Below are 15,473 nucleotides of genomic sequence, written 5' to 3' on the forward strand. Positions count from 1 at the left end.
CTTCCTTGGAGGAATGTCTACTCAGGATCCTTTGCCCATTTTTGAATTGAGTTATTAGTCTTTTTATTATTATTGTCATTCTAGGTATAACTGACAGATAAAATGTACAATGTGATTAGTATGTACACATGATGAAAGGATTTCCCCTGAGTTAACACATCCATCCTCTCACTTATTTATTTTTTTCTTTGTTTTTGGTGAGAACATTTAAGTTTTACTCTCAGAAAATTTCAATTTTACAGTATAGTATTATTAACTAAAGTCACCATGTTATGCATTAGATTGTTAAGTCTTTTTATTATTTAATTGTAAGAGTTCTTTATATATTCTAGATACAACTCCCTTATTAGATATATGATTTGCAAATATCTTCTCCCATTCTGTGCATTGTCTTCTCACATTCTTGATGTTGTCCTTTGAAGCACAAAAGTTTTTAATTTTCATGATGTTTAATTTATCTGTTTTTTTTCTTTTAATGCTTTTAGTATTATATTTAAGAATTATTTGCTAAGTAAAAGGCATTGAAAATTTACCTCTGTTTCCTTCTAAGAGTTTCGTGGTTTTTGCTTTTACGTTAGGTGTTTGATCCATTTTGAGCTAATTTTTATAGATTGTATAAGGTAGAGGTCCATCTTCATTCTTTTGCACGTGGCTATCCACTTGTCCCAGCAATGTTTATTAAAAAGACTTATTTTCCCATTGAATGGTTTTGGCACCCATGTTGAAAATCAATTGACCGTATCAGTATGGGTTTATTTCTGGGCTCTCTCAGTTCTATTTTGTTGATCTATTTGTTTATCCTTGTGTCATTTGCACACTGTATTAGGTACTGTTGCTTTGTAGTAAGTTTTGAAATCAGTAAGTCGGAGCCCTCTTATTTTGTTCTTCTTTTTAAGGATTGTTTCGACTATTCTGGGTCACTTACAATTAGATCTGAATTATAGAATCAGCTTGTCAGTTTGTACAAAGAACTTAGCTGGGATTCTGACAGAGATGCATTGAACCTGTAGATCAGTTTGGGGAGAATTGCCGTCTGAACAATGTTGTCTTCTGATCCATGAATGTGGGATGTTTTTCTGTTTATTTAGATTTTCTTTAATTTCTTTCAACAATGTTTTGTGGTTTTCCGGAGCATATGTTTTTACACTTATTTTGTTAAATTGAATTCTAGGTATTTTATTCTTTTGATGCTATACTTCCGGTACTGTTTTAATGGGAAGTCATGGTAGTACTTCTGCCAAGTCATACCAGATGAATGGGTAGTGTGAACGGAGAGTTGAGAAAACATCTCTCCAGTCGTTGGCAGGAGAGAAGAGGGGGACATTTACTGCTGTCCTTCAGCAGGCTGTGTTCTCAGGTCGATCCTGTGACAGGGCACTGAGGGATACATCAGCCTGCCAAGAATTCCATACTCCTGAGTACTAATGGTTTTCTCTCTTTCCCATTCTAATCAAAACTCCACGTGGTGGTGGGCTTGGGGCAGGGGAGTGAGTAGTTGGAGATATATTGCTCTTAGGTTAATAGAAATGAAATTCGATTGGGCTAATAAATCACTAATACCCATCCCCTAACTTCTGGGATTTATCTGCTTTTCTGAAAGAGGAAAATGAGTCGCCCAGATGAATCACTAATTGGAAGAAACTTAGTAGCATAAAAAAGGAAGTAGACTGTTTGGAAAGAGTGGAAAATATTTTTAGATTTGATCTGGGAGGTCAAGGTGGTTTTGAGGAGAGAGGATACCACAGCCCAAGTTAGGACGTCCAGTGTGACCTGCCGGGCTGGTCTAGTGGTTGGCTCCTCTCTCCTACATCTGCTTTTTATGGCTCATTTCCTTCAGTTCTGTTCATTCTATGGTGCTTTGCTCCTCCTCCGCACCCCACACCCAGTGGCTTTCCTTAGTGTGTGTGTACGAAGGGAGGTCGAGGGCGGGTTCAGCACACGTGCCTACGTGTGTAGAACGTCTATGAGCCTCAGGTGGCACCTTTCCTAAATGCCACTGTAGTGTTGTTTGTTTCTTGTTCCTGGATTTGAAACACTAAATTTGACCTAGCATTGTGTTCCTGACCTTAATGGAAGGCGTTGTAGAGATTAGCACGTTAGTGGCTTCATTGTTTTATGTGCTATGAACCAGTATTTTTTTTTTTAGACTGCTAATCCTTTTTAATACATGTTTTTTCCTTTTGTGATAAATGCTGGAAAACTTCAGTGGTAATTTTATTTGTCTTTCCAACTTTAATGGAATGTCAGGTCTTGGCTTGCTTTTCTGCTGCATTTTGGTTTGTTTTTTTAAAGTTCTGAGATGAGACCGAGAGAGGAGGACCTGGGCCTGGTTTGCAGTGGTTCTGCACCTCCTGCTGGGCCTTGGAAGTGCGTGGCTGCCCCACTTCAGTCCAGGTCTTATGTTTTGGTGCAGCTCTTGTTCCTTTTCTTTTCCATTGAGCTCTTTTGATTGTACCCGTCAGGATCTCCCTCAAGTTACCTTGAGTAAGTGGTGCTTATCGTGAGGACACTGTGCATGGGACTCCAGGAGACCCTGGACACGTAGGCCACTGGGAAAGGAAGAACTCTGGGCACTCCAGCCGCTGAAGCCGGCTCCCGTAATTCAGCTTTTCTGGTGGTCAGTTTCTTTAATATCCCATGAAATCTTTTATCTACACCATGGCTTCAGCTGCAGTATAGGCTCTGCTCCAGTTGTGACGTTGTTATCTGTTCCAGCTTCTCTTGCATCACTTCCCAGACTCATGTCCCAGAGAACTGCCAAATCTCGCAGTGTTTCCTTGTCTACACACTAGGAGGGAGCCGGTGCCCAGCCCTTCCTTCTTTCCGTGCCAGGCCTTGCCTTGGGCACCTGACTAACCTGTAGATTGATTTCCCTAGAGGTCAATGCCCATCACTGATGCTGTCACCTGTGTCTGGGAGGGACCCCCTACACCCCCAGGTGACACAAAGCAGGGCTAACTGTAGAGCTGCCCCTCCAGAAGGACCCTGGCCAAGAGCTTCCCCCTTAGAGGAGATCTGGAAGGGCCATGGCCTCCTTCCCACCCCGCAACCCCTGACCTGCCCAATGCAGAGCAAACGACAGGTTGTTCCAAGAGCAGGGCTGTGAAAAACTGGCAGTACATTTAAATTTCAATTTAAAATAACCTTGCTGATGGCATATCCTTATGAGGTGAAAGTAAGAAGTCAGTGATTTTTTTTATTTAAATAGAAAAATTGTTGAACATCATAGCAGGAAATGAAACAAACACAAAGTGAAATTAACTTAGCTGTTGTGTTTTTTTTTTGAGAGCGGAATAATAAAAGTAATTGAGTACATTAAGTTTTACTTTCTTTTAAAAAGTATATGGTTTTTCGACTTTAAAAGTAACATGCATTGTAAACTTTTGGAAAAATACAGAAAAGAAAGAAGTGAAAACCAATCAGAATCCCATCACTCATAAATGATCACTGTTAACTTGTCAAATGTAGGCTCCAGTTCTTAAATAAGTAAAGAAATAAAAACGTACTTAAAAATATAGCTAAATGATACTTCTTGAATAATCCCTAGCATTTAATATTCTTCTATAACATAATTTGCAGTAGCTACAAGGTGTTCTATTATGCAGCTCTGCCATAATTATTTTTTTCTAATCTACTTATGAACATTTAGGTTTCCATATATTTGACTTTTTTTTTTTTTTTTTAGAAACTGCATTCTGGACATTCTTTCATATAACATTTTTTTTTTTGCATATGTCTAACAGATTTTTTTAGGTTGAGTTCCCAGATGTGGAGTAATTGAATCAAAGAAAATAAGCAATTTAAAAATGCTTTTGAAACATATGGCCAAATTGTCTTTCAGAAAGACTGAAATAGCCCACATTCCTACCAGCAGTATTCAGTCTCATTTCTTATGCTACTTGCCAGCACTGGGTATTATCATTCAAGAAACATTCTAATTTAATAGAAAAATATATGGCACCTTATTTTTATTTGCACTTCTGTTTATAGGAAGGTTTAACATTTAAAATAGATTAATGACCGTTTTAACAAATCTTTTCTTTTCAATTGTGGGAAGAAACATATAAAGTTTATCATCTTGTTCATTTTAAGTGTACAGTTGAATAGTGTCAAGTATATTCACACTGTTCTGTAACAGATTTCCAGATCTTTTTCATTTGTCAAAACTGAAACTCTGTACCCATGAAACAAGAACTGTCCATTTCCCCCTTCCTCAGCTCCTGGCAGCCACCATCCTACTTTCTGTTTCTGTGAATTTGACTACTTTAGAAACCTCGTATAAGTAAGTAGAATCATACAGTATTTGTGTTTTGTGACTATATTATTTCACTGAGTATAGCGTCAAGGTTCATCCGTGTTGGGGTGTGTGTCAGAGTTTCCTTCTTTTTAAAGGCTGAATAATATTCCACTGGGTGTATATCACATTTTATTTATCCATCCTTTCATTTGTCTGTGGACACTTGGGTTGCTTCCGCTTCTTTGCTCTTGTGAATGATGCTGCTCTGAACACGGGTGTGCAAATATCTCTTTGAGATCCTGCTTTCAGGGATCCTCCTTTTGGATGTAAATCCGGAAGTGAAATTACTGGATTATACGGTAGTTCTAGTTTCAATTTTTTGAGGAACTTCCATACTGTTTTCCACAGCAGCTGCACCATTTGACATCCCCACCAGCACGAAGGTTCCAGTTTCTCCACATCCTCACCAACACTTGTTTGCTGTTTTTGTGGTTGTTGGTCGTAGCCACCCTAATGGATGCAAGGTGATAGCTCATTGTGGTTTTGATTTGCATTTGATTAGTGATATTGTGTATCTTTTCATATGCTTTTTTAGCCATTTATATATTACCTTTGGAGAAATGTCTATTCAAGAACTTCGCCCATTTTTAAAACAGATTTTTGTTGTTGTTGAGTTTGACCTTTATCGTTTTTGTTTTGTGACTTGATTATTGATAACCTTTGGTCACTTTTCTGTAAGAATATTCTTTGGTGTGCACTTGTAAGAGCTTTTCATAAATTAAGAAGTATTAAGCCTTTGTCATATATTCTAAATATTACATGACACTTGTCTTTAAATCCCTTTTGAAAGATACAGCAGGTTTACATTTTCGTATGGTTATGTCTATCACCATACTCTCAATTTTTTTTTAAATTGCTGTTATGTTTATGTGAGGGTGGAGAAGTGTTTACTAACCACAGTACTAGAACTTGTTCCTCTTGAGTGTTCCAGAGGACCCGTTGTGGCCTTCAGTGCCCTAGGGCATTTCACAGGGCAGCACAAGGTTTACAACAAAACTCCTGGCATGGCCAGCCTTTCCCCTGCTAGGCAGTGAGCTGGTGAGACACAGGTGTGGACAAAACACAGCTCCCTCTGTACACGCTGGAGGAGCCACAGGCGTATGACGGCACAGACAGGAGGAGGTTCTCCTCTTGAAGGGTGGGTGATAAGCTTTTGAGAACCCCAAATCAGCACAGCTCCTGGGTGCCCTGGAAGTAGCCACCCCTCGCCCCGCACCTCCTGAGATACCTCCGAGACGGACCCAGGCTATTCAGCCAACCCCTCCCTCTTAAGTGCTCACTGGGGTTCCTATCTCACACCTTTTCCACGCTCAATACCAAGTCTCTTATCTAACTTTCATATAAAGTAGCCCTCTCTGGAGGCAGAATGGTAATAGGAAAGGAACCTGGTCACCAATGCCTTCCCCTAAGCATAGTTGTTCCAGCGTGTAGTCTCTTTAACATTAAAAAGATAACGTGTTGTCCTGATGGCTCCAAGACTAGGGTAAAAATGCATTGGAAGAAGCAGTGTCAAAGCAAGATGGTGAGATGTGGAGAGAAATGACAGAAAGATGGTATTTTTTTTAACTTATTTTCTTCCTCCACACCCAGTTTGCAGGCCTGTCCCCGTCCTCAAGCCCCTAGCTCTTGGAACAAGGCCCCACCTCCAGAAAGGAGAAGAGGTTAAGAGTATTTTGTTTGAGGGTTGACTACTTCTAACACAGCAAAGACACAAAAGTAGTTTCCTTATAAAAATACACTTCTCTCCCCTTACTCTTAGAAAGGCCTTGGCCACCATAAGGTTAGTTATGAATCCAGCGACACTTTCTTCGAGGAGCATTTCTTTTGGGAGATTTCTCTTGGCTTTTGTGTTGGAAATACATGTCTGTTTGGTTTATGGAATTATATATTATTACCGTGGGTCAATAACTAGATGTTTTATAAAACCAGTTTCATTCTGTTTAGAATGTCCTTGTGGCTCTGACATAAATTCAGATCTCTTTTCATGATTAACAGGTTTGTTGGGTTAATCAGCCTTTGACAGGGGACGGTAGGAAATCCCCAAACCATGTGACTTAACAGCCCCCTTCTTCATTTTCATTTTAAAGAATGATATAAACCATACTTGTTATTCCTGATTTCACCATTGGGAAAGTATATAATCTTTTCCCACTCCCCCCCCCCCCCCCCCACGTGTAGTCTACAAACTCTGGGTCAGTAGTTTGCTTGTCAAAGAGGAGACCGCCCATAGGTGCAGATCAAGTTTAGCATTGCAAAGGATTTTTCCTTTTAGGATCTAAGAAAGGGCTTTATTAAGATGTAGAATTGAAAGCACAATAATACTTGGTTGCTCCATAGGTAGGGTCTGTGAACCACCACCACCACCTGTTTTTGTAGATAATGTTTTACTGGAGCACAGCCATGTTCATTTGGTTACTTATCATCTGTGGGTGCTTTCTCACTACAAATTACAGACTTGAAGAATTGCAACAGACACTGTGTGACATGCAGAGCCTCCAATATCTGCCACCGGGCCCTTTATAGAAAAATTTGCCAACCCCTGCTCTACAGAATTCTAACTTTGTTGTTAGGTTATAACATTTTGTATGTTGTAGAAAAAAAATATTCCAAAGCGGAAAATGGAGGCAGCTTTCTCTTCAAGTTTCTGGGTTTGGCAAATCATACTCTCAGGGCTGTGAAGGCATGCGTGCCATGTTTTCCAGCGCTGAGACAACGCATACACCTGTCATCTGTGGACACTCAACTCTAACTTGAACTACACGTTTGACAAGTCATCCCTGTCATTTGGAATGGTTGTGAGATTTAATAATTCTTGGGAGGAAGGTGAATGGGAGGGAGAGAGGATGGCAGGGTGTGCTGTGGTTCCCCAGTGGGGGTGGGGACATAAAATGCTCCAAGGACAGCTTTGTTGATGGTCACCTGGGGGCAGATTTCCATACTTGTTGGCATAAAAACCTATCAGTGAGGCAAGAACTCTCCCAGACACGTGGGCTAGGCTGGGAAATTTGAAAATCTAAACGAATCTAAAACTTTACAACCCACCAGGTGGGTATAGTTTTGTTCAGGGGGCGATTTCTGATTAGCAACTTTGGTTTGTCAAATTATGGACAGCTGACCTTTTACCTCAAACCACACTGTTGTGCTATGTTTCGTTTCCTTCTTCCCGTCAGTAAATGCCATGGCAAGGTCCAGTACCAAACAGCATTTTATGTTGTGTTATAAAGGCAGCATCTTGTCATACATTTGAATCTGCTTTTCAACTTACATGAAATAAAAATCTCCCATAATTTGTTAGTCACTATTTCTCCTGGTAGAATTATGATGTTTAATTTATTTTAAATAATTGTTACTTCAAAAAGTATGCAAATAATTTGTGTTAACTGGAAAAATTCAAACAATATGGATATACGTGGTATAAAAAATGGAAGTCTTTCCCATTTCAACCACCCGTCACGTCCCACTATCCAGATTTAAGATATTAAAGGTTGACCATGTCGTTCTCTGTGATGTTTTGGTTTAAACTTTTCAGTTTCCTTCTTTCACAATTTGGCTTGGCCTGTAGCATGTCAGGGTGGCCAACACCCTATCGGAATTGCAGAGTCCTGCCTCGCTGGGAAAACCCCAAGCCCTTTGGGGAGAATTAAGACCCAAACTTTGAATTATTGGTTCATATCACACAGTCAGGAGGCAGCGTTGGGCAAGAGAGGGGACAGGGTTGACAAGCAGACTGGCTTGAGTTGAAACTGGACTTGAGCTCTCTCGCTATATGACCTTGGGCAACTTAATCCTTTCACTTCTGTTTTCTTAAGTTGTGTGCAGTGAGGACATTCCAGTCTCGCTCAGCAGGTGGTTGTGAAGTTTAATTACACAAGGAAACACAGATATGCTCTGATGGAGACATTCAGTCAGTGGGGGAGACAGAGTATGCAAATATTGTGATGCAACTGAGGCGCTGTTAACAGGACTGCCTGTGCCGCCGCTGCGTAAGGAGGGGAAAGAAAGGAACTGATTTCTGAGCAGAATTGTGGAAGAGGAGTGGGAGTGTGCAGGAAATGTGCGAGGCATGAGGCATGAGGGTAGAGGACCCACCCGGGCAGAGGTTCAGCTGTGCAGAGTAGCGTGGTGTGTGCAGGGAACACGGCCAGATCCTGAGGTGGAGGCAACCCCAGCCTGACTTTCATTTGATTCAGGAATCCCGTCAATAATTCGAAATCTTGAGCTGCACCTCCTGCCAGCCTCTGCCCCTTTGCTCATGCCAGACCCTCTGCTTAGAGTGTCTTTCTCCCTCTGCATTCCTGGCGAAATCACACTAGGCCTTAGCTTAAGTGCCACTTTCTCAGTAAAGCCTTCCTGGCCAACACTCCCCGCCCTCCCGCCCACCCCATTCAGTCCCTCAGGGTGTCCTTTCCTTTCCTTTCCTATCATTTCCACGTTAGAATTATGTAGTCATCTCGTCAGCTCTGAGTCGGCTCTGCACGCCACTGTATGTCCCACTTCTTGTCCGGCACATGGCACATAGTAGGAGCTCCACAAATATTTTGAATGAATGAATTCCTCACTCCTCAATTACAACCCCAGCTGATCTTTCCAGTCTAATCCCCACAAACCTCTGTATTAATTGCCTATGGCTGCCATAAGAACTTGCTACAAACTTGGTGGCTTTAAACAACTGAAATTTATTCTGTCATGAGTTTGAGGTCTGAGATCAAGGTGTCAGCAGGACTGGGCGCCCTCTGGAGGCTCTGGGGGGGGTGGGGTGTCCCTCCTGCCTCTTCCAGCTTCTGGTGGCTCCAGGGGTCCTTGGCTTGTGGCTGCGTCATTCCAGTCTCTGCCTCCATCTTCACACGACCTCTCTGTGTGTGGTGGGTGGGTGTCTCCTCCTCCTCCGTTCCTTAGAAGGACACTCATCGTTGGATTTAGGGCCCTCCTACCTGCAAAGACCCCTTTTTGAAATAAGATCCCATTCACAGGCTCAAGACTTTCGGGTGCAACAGTTCAACCCACACCACCCTCCAGGAGCCCTTTCCCTCAGCTGAGCTGACTGGTCACCGTCTCTGGACGGCCCATCGTGCTTTCTTCCATCCTCTGTGCATGCCATTGCCGTACCTGTTCCTCTTCTTTTTGTGAACACTGAGGTTGCCCCGTTCTCCCCTGCCTTCTCCGTGGGTCCTCCTGCGCACTCCGGGTGAAGGGAACTTCCTTCCCCTTGGAAGCCCACCTGCTGCGCGTGGGTGCTTCTCTCGCCTCCTGCAGGAGCTCCTCTCCTCTGTCCGCTGTGGGTTATCGCCTCCCGACACCATGTGGGACGGGAGGCCAGAGCTAGTGTTCTTGCTGCCACATATTCCTTCCACTTCCAAGGATGTTAGTAGAGACTCAGGAAATATTTGAGGATGATAATAATTATCTGGAAAATGTGGTCAGACTTAATATTATCAAAGTAATGGAAAATAGTGACCACGCAGCCATAGCTACCTTTCAGTGGTAGGAATACATATGCGTGTGTATAGTCAGGGGATTTAATTTTTATTTTAATTGGGCAGGGAGCAGATGTTACTTCAACGAGCTTTTGTAATAAATGGGGGTTTAAAGAACGGTCGGCAACCCCAGGACGTGCAGGAATCAGCTGCTTGGCTGACTGCACTGACCGGAAGGTCAGAAGGCAGGTTCCTTTGGGGCCACAGCATCTCTTACCTGAATTCTGGAGTAGTTTAAACATCGCAAGAATGACCTGTTTCTTGAAAGGTTGGGCTGCTGATAAAGCTGGCAGGGCTGTTCTCAGTGGTAGGTCTCTGTGGGCGTCTTTTCCTTTCTCTCCCTCTGTGCCGGCCAGCATCCCCCGCTGCCCCTCAGGGCCCCGCTGCCCCCCCACATCTCCAGCCTCCTCTGATTCATTCACCAAGGCTGCAGCTCCAGCCGGACTCTGCATGGCCTTCCACTTGGAGGGCCTGCCATCATCCACCTGCCTTGGACCTGCCATGTCCCAAACTCCCCATCCTCAGTGTGGCCCGATGCTCACCTTGGTCTGGTCAGCAGGGGACAGGAGGGAGGGAGTCACGGAGGGTTCCCTTCCAGAGACTGCAGGTGGGCAGGCTCCCTCCGGGGGGATTTGGGGGGTGGGGAGGTCATGAGAGGCTCATGTGCTCCAGGATGGAGTTTCCACATCACTGAGTGTTGGTATCTTATTTTTCAGATTGATCGTGTCCTGAAAAATAAGATGTTTCCAGAACAACAGAAAGAGGTATGTTATCACAAATCCAAAAACAAATAGTCTCTGCGTTTTGACTCACTGCAGGTTAGTTCTTTATTCACTAACCATAAGTCTGTGGTGGAGCCCAGATACTGGATGGCATCGTAGAGGAGGGCTCATGCGTGAACAAAACACCCACCCCCCTGCACCCACTGCCTCACTCCCCAGCAGGGGTGCGTCCGTGGCCCTCGTTCTTTGATTCCAGTGTCTGAGCTGTCTTTCAGCTCACTCCCACCCACGGCTAATAAAAGCATCTTTTTCCATGACTCAGAATTCTCCCAGACGCTGCCTCCCACCCTTCGCTTTAGACAGTCTCCCTCTGGCTGGCTTTCTTGGTTTCCTCAGTCCTGAATTCCCCCAGTTCTGGTACCGACCCAGGGAAACTGTCTGCCATTAGTTTCAGTTTTGCCCAGCTTGTCGCCTCTTGGATCTCTTGGCTTGGTGTCACACAATTAGGGAAGGCTGTCCCTTCCAAATCCAACGTGGCATCTCAGACCTCCCGTCCCAGCTTCCTGAACTTCTGTCTGACTGGGAGGATAGGCCATCACCATGCCAACTCCTGGCTGAGTGGCTGTCCCTCAGAAGTATGCATTGGTCCTACCCCGCCTCCCGTTGTACCACACATATCGTCACTAGGTGAGCCTACTGAAGCTGAACAAGAGGCACTCGGGACTTTTTAGGGAGCGTGCACGTCCGTGCACACACATAGCCACATGGCCACATGGCCTGTCCAAGTTTAAAGCAGTAAACAATCTATTTCAGAGAATCCTTCCAGAAACTTCTTTGCTAGATTTCATAGCCTTTCTTTTAGCCCTGACTTTGGGGTCAGGTCCTCCTCAGTAATCCAGCCCACTTCTACCCTTTAATTACAGGCTGGGCTCCCCCATTTTCAAAGACGGTGTTTTCGTTTGTTTGTTTTTTATACTTTTTAGAATTGGGTATAATATATTGGAGACAGTAAAATGTATAAAATGCCCTGATCTTATGTGTACAGCTCAGTGGGTTTTCTCTTATGTATACTGTATAACCACCACTTGGATTAAGGTGTGTATATAGATGTTTTTAGCACCCAGAAGGCACTTGTGTCCCTTTTCCAGTTAGCTACCCGCCCTCCCCACAAGGTAACCACACAATACCAAGACCAGATATACTTTTTCTCTGTCCCTTTGCTAAACAATACTGGGACCAAGCTGCTAGCTTCAGGAAGTACCTTGTCTGTGAAGATGGCCAAACTGCAAGTCCCTGTATGACTGCCCTCACTCTGACACCAATGACAAGTTCCAGCATTCCCAGAACCGTCCTAGATTTTGATAATTCACAGGAAAGACGGAGCTCACTGAGAGCTATTATCCTCACGGTTACAGTTTTTTACAGGGAAAGGATACCAATTAGAAACAGTCCAAGGAAGAGACTCATAGGGCAAAGTTGGGGAGGGGTCCACATGCGGAGCCTCTGCGTGTCCTCTCCCGTGGAGTCACCTTCTCGGCATTGATGTGTGACCGTGCACACAGGGTTCTCACCTGAGCCTTGGTGTCCAGAGTTTTTATTGGGGCTCAGTTTTTACTGTGTGGCTGACCTTTAGTCTCTACTCCTCTTGGGGTCGAGCTAACACCTTCAGTCTCCAGTTCCTCCAGAAGTTACAACTGATACAGTGTGGCCCTAAGTCCCCACCATATTCACATGGTTAGACTCCCGTGGAGTCACCTTCCTTTGTGGCCAAAGCCAGGCAAACAGAGAGACTCCTGTCGGGTCTAGAGAGCATGTCCCGGGAGCCGAGGGCAGAGGCCAGACCTCCCTGAGGTAAATTCTTCACTACACACCTGCATGGGCCCGACCACTGGGCAGGCTGTGCCATGGGAGTGGGGTCATGCCATTCTCCTGTTCCAAAGGCACATTTTAAAAGTTGTTCTCTTGGGGGGAAGAAAGTACCAATGAAAGCCACACCACAAAGACTTTTTTCTAATTAGAGGATTTTTTTTTTTTTGCTTGGTTTAATCACTTGATTTTTATTATAAACTCATTTCAATTAATAAAAACTAGACCCCAATTTTAACAAATGACATAAAGAAAGCATTTTATTGATCTTGCAAAAGTCCTTTATTATAAAGTTATGTAATAATATTATAACATTAAGGAATTTTAAACTGGAAAGTCCTTCAGTGAAAAAGGAAAAAAATGCTGTAGGGAGAAAGAGATATAATGTTCACAAGTTTACGTCAGCCTTTCAGCGAGAAATAGCAAGACTAGATTTTGGATGTATAGTAATATACTGTTGTTCATCATGTATCAGTCCATTTCCTACATGAGGCCAGAACGATCCCCGGGCTCCTAACAAAGCCGGATTGCTCTTAGAACAAAGTGAAACTCCTAGATGTGGTTTCTAAGATCCTTTAAGATATGACCCTGCTTCCTTCTTCAGGCTCATCTCCTGCCCCTCCCCCATCCCAGCATCCTTTTCACTCCTCATTTGGGAGCTTATTTCCGATTCTTGAATGCTGTGCAATCTGGGCCCCTGGGTTTTCACAGATGTTTTCCCCACTGCCTGGAATAATCTCTCTTTCCCCAGCCTTCCCACCACATTGACTGGCTAACTCCTCCTTACCTATCAGGCCGCATCTTAGAATTCAAAGCTTTCCTAAAACCTCAATTATAAAAGGTGTTTTTATCTCACCACCTACCCCAGCAGCACCCGGTCCTCAATGCCAGTTAGAAGTGGAGGAGGGTTTGGCTGAGCCTTTAAATATCCTGGTGGCTGGTTGTTGTTTAGTGGAAAATAATGCGGGTCCCACCTAATTGCACATGGAAAGGCTGCATGCAATGTCACCGATTGTTCTAGATTCTAGACCAAGGTGACAGTGTGTGTGTAAGCATACGGCACCCACAACCGATATTACTAATTAATCCTGAGGGTGGCACCTGGATTGAGACCTATTTACTATTCTTTGTTCAAGATTCAAATGGCCCGGGAGGGACATCTCAGTTCCACCTTCACTGGTAGTGCCAGCCTCGAAGTTGGGTAAATTTGTTTTTTATTCAAAGATTTGGGGGGGGAGGGTGACAATCAAATGCAGTCTATCTTCTTAAAATAGCTTTGTTACTCTAATAAATCCGGAGAGAGGAGAACAGGGAGTGCGACTCTCCCTTGTTAGTTAAACATGTTCCATTTGCACATTGGTTTGAATTCCCAGGAGAGCAGTATCCGAGCTGATGGATCTTCCCTATAAAAATGGCCTTGGCAGTGGGCCATTGTAAAATTAAAATGAATTCAGATTCATTCATGCATGCAACTTTAATTTACAATTAAAATATTATGGTTACATATTTTAATAAGAATAATTAGATGGACCCAACTGAATCAACCCTTCTGTTTAATGAGACAGAACCCAGAACCCTAATGAAAAGGCAGGTGGCTGTGACAGGAAACACGTTTCCGACAGTGTCTTTTGTGGAGTCAGGCATTTTTGTTCTTTGTGTATTCTCATGCCCAGAACAAGCAGTTTGATTTTTCTGCATTACTGAAGACGTTGTTTCTTCCAGCCACGTTGAGCTTGTCTTCCGTGACGTGTGAATGAGCCGTTTCCTCCTGTCAGGCAGGATGGTCTGTTTCATAGAGTCCGACATTCTAGCCCCAACAAGGCAGTGGGTTTGTTCTTCTGGCCAGGGCGCTCTCAGTGTCAATGGGAGGGTCCTACCTGTGTGGCGTGACGGGTAGGGTGGGTTGAAACCCCCTCTTGTGTGTGTGTGTCTCCCCTACTCTCCTGCAGCGCAATGGCCGAATTCTACTCTTAGAGACTCAGATCTTTAGGATAAGGGTTTTTTCTCCTTCAAAATGTTAATCCTCATACTGGATATAATGGCACCTATCAATTATTGACACTTTAGTGACAATGAATCCATCAGCTCCATGGCAGGGATACCCTGAGTGGAGTAGACCCAAGGGGGCCTGGGAGAGCTCCAGACACCATGAGGACCCTGCCACTGAGAGAGGGGACAAGGCCCCCCAGGGAGAGATGGGCGGTGGGAGATGTGCTGCTGGTTTGGATGTGCTGGCTCTAAGCTTAACATTTACACGTTCGAGGTGTGCTTATGCTGACTGATGCTAATATTTTGGGCTGCTCTCGGAAAGCATGGTTTTGATTATTGGGAAACTGATTGGAAACTAACCAGACTGGAACCAATGAATATCATTAAAGAATATCCCGTAAGCAGGGCATCCACCTGCTGTCCTGTGATGCTGGGATTTTGAAGGGAAGTGACAAGACAAGACAAATACTCTCCCACTCCAGAGAACTAAATTTGTCATTCTTCCTTCTTCTTTTCCTTCCTGCCTATTTGATGTGATATAATAATAGGGGAAACTGGGTGCGGGATATATGGGAATTCTCTACTATTTTCATAGTTTTTCTGTGTAGCCAAAACTGTTCTAAAATAAACTGTTTGAAAACAATAACATTAAATTGTATCTGCTGCAATATAAAGATTTCTAAAACATTATGGAGTGAATAAAGCAGGTATAAAACAGTATTTATAGAATATACTCCCGTTTGTGTTAAAAATTATATATATGCCAATTATATATAATATAAAATATATATAAAAGTGCTGACTAGGTGGACAAAAAACTGGGAGCCCAGTAGGAGGGCAACTTCATTTTCTTGGTATACTCATCTATATTTAAATTTTTATATCTATATATCTATATTTATACTATACATCTATTTTTAAGCACATATATGTTTTATTTTTATAGTGAAAAAAGCTTATTTTTTAAAGGTAGATAAGTATTAGGATAACATTATGTTACTGGTGTCAATACATGTTAAACAAATGGTTAACATTTTTAGAGTCACTTTTCTGATTTACTTTCACTTTCAAGTGCTACATTTGTCCCTTTTTATAAAGCCATCTGCTTGGGATGACCTTCCTTCC

General features: G+C 43.2%; 1 protein-coding gene across 6 annotated transcripts in view; it reads left to right on the top strand.

The window, feature by feature from the left end:
- Positions 1–15,473, top strand: part of SNX10 (sorting nexin 10) — a 66,023-nt gene that overhangs the window by 29,581 nt on the left and 20,969 nt on the right. For 3 of the 6 annotated variants that reach the window (XM_074340902.1, XM_074340896.1, XM_074340895.1), the window contains exon 2: positions 10,488–10,535. The exons of 1 other annotated variant lie outside the window; for it this stretch is intronic. In XM_074340902.1, coding sequence (XP_074197003.1) covers positions 10,512–10,535 — 24 coding nt within the window. In that variant the 5' untranslated portion in view covers positions 10,488–10,511. Of the gene's footprint in view, positions 1–4,222; positions 4,283–10,487; positions 10,536–13,500; positions 13,561–15,473 lie in introns of those variants that run through there. 2 more of the 6 variants (XM_074340898.1, XM_074340901.1) reach the window with 2 other exon arrangements.

The sequence above is a fragment of the Rhinolophus sinicus genome, linkage group LG09, assembly GCF_036562045.2.
Source record: "Rhinolophus sinicus isolate RSC01 linkage group LG09, ASM3656204v1, whole genome shotgun sequence".
NCBI classification, from domain to species: domain Eukaryota; kingdom Metazoa; phylum Chordata; class Mammalia; order Chiroptera; family Rhinolophidae; genus Rhinolophus; species Rhinolophus sinicus.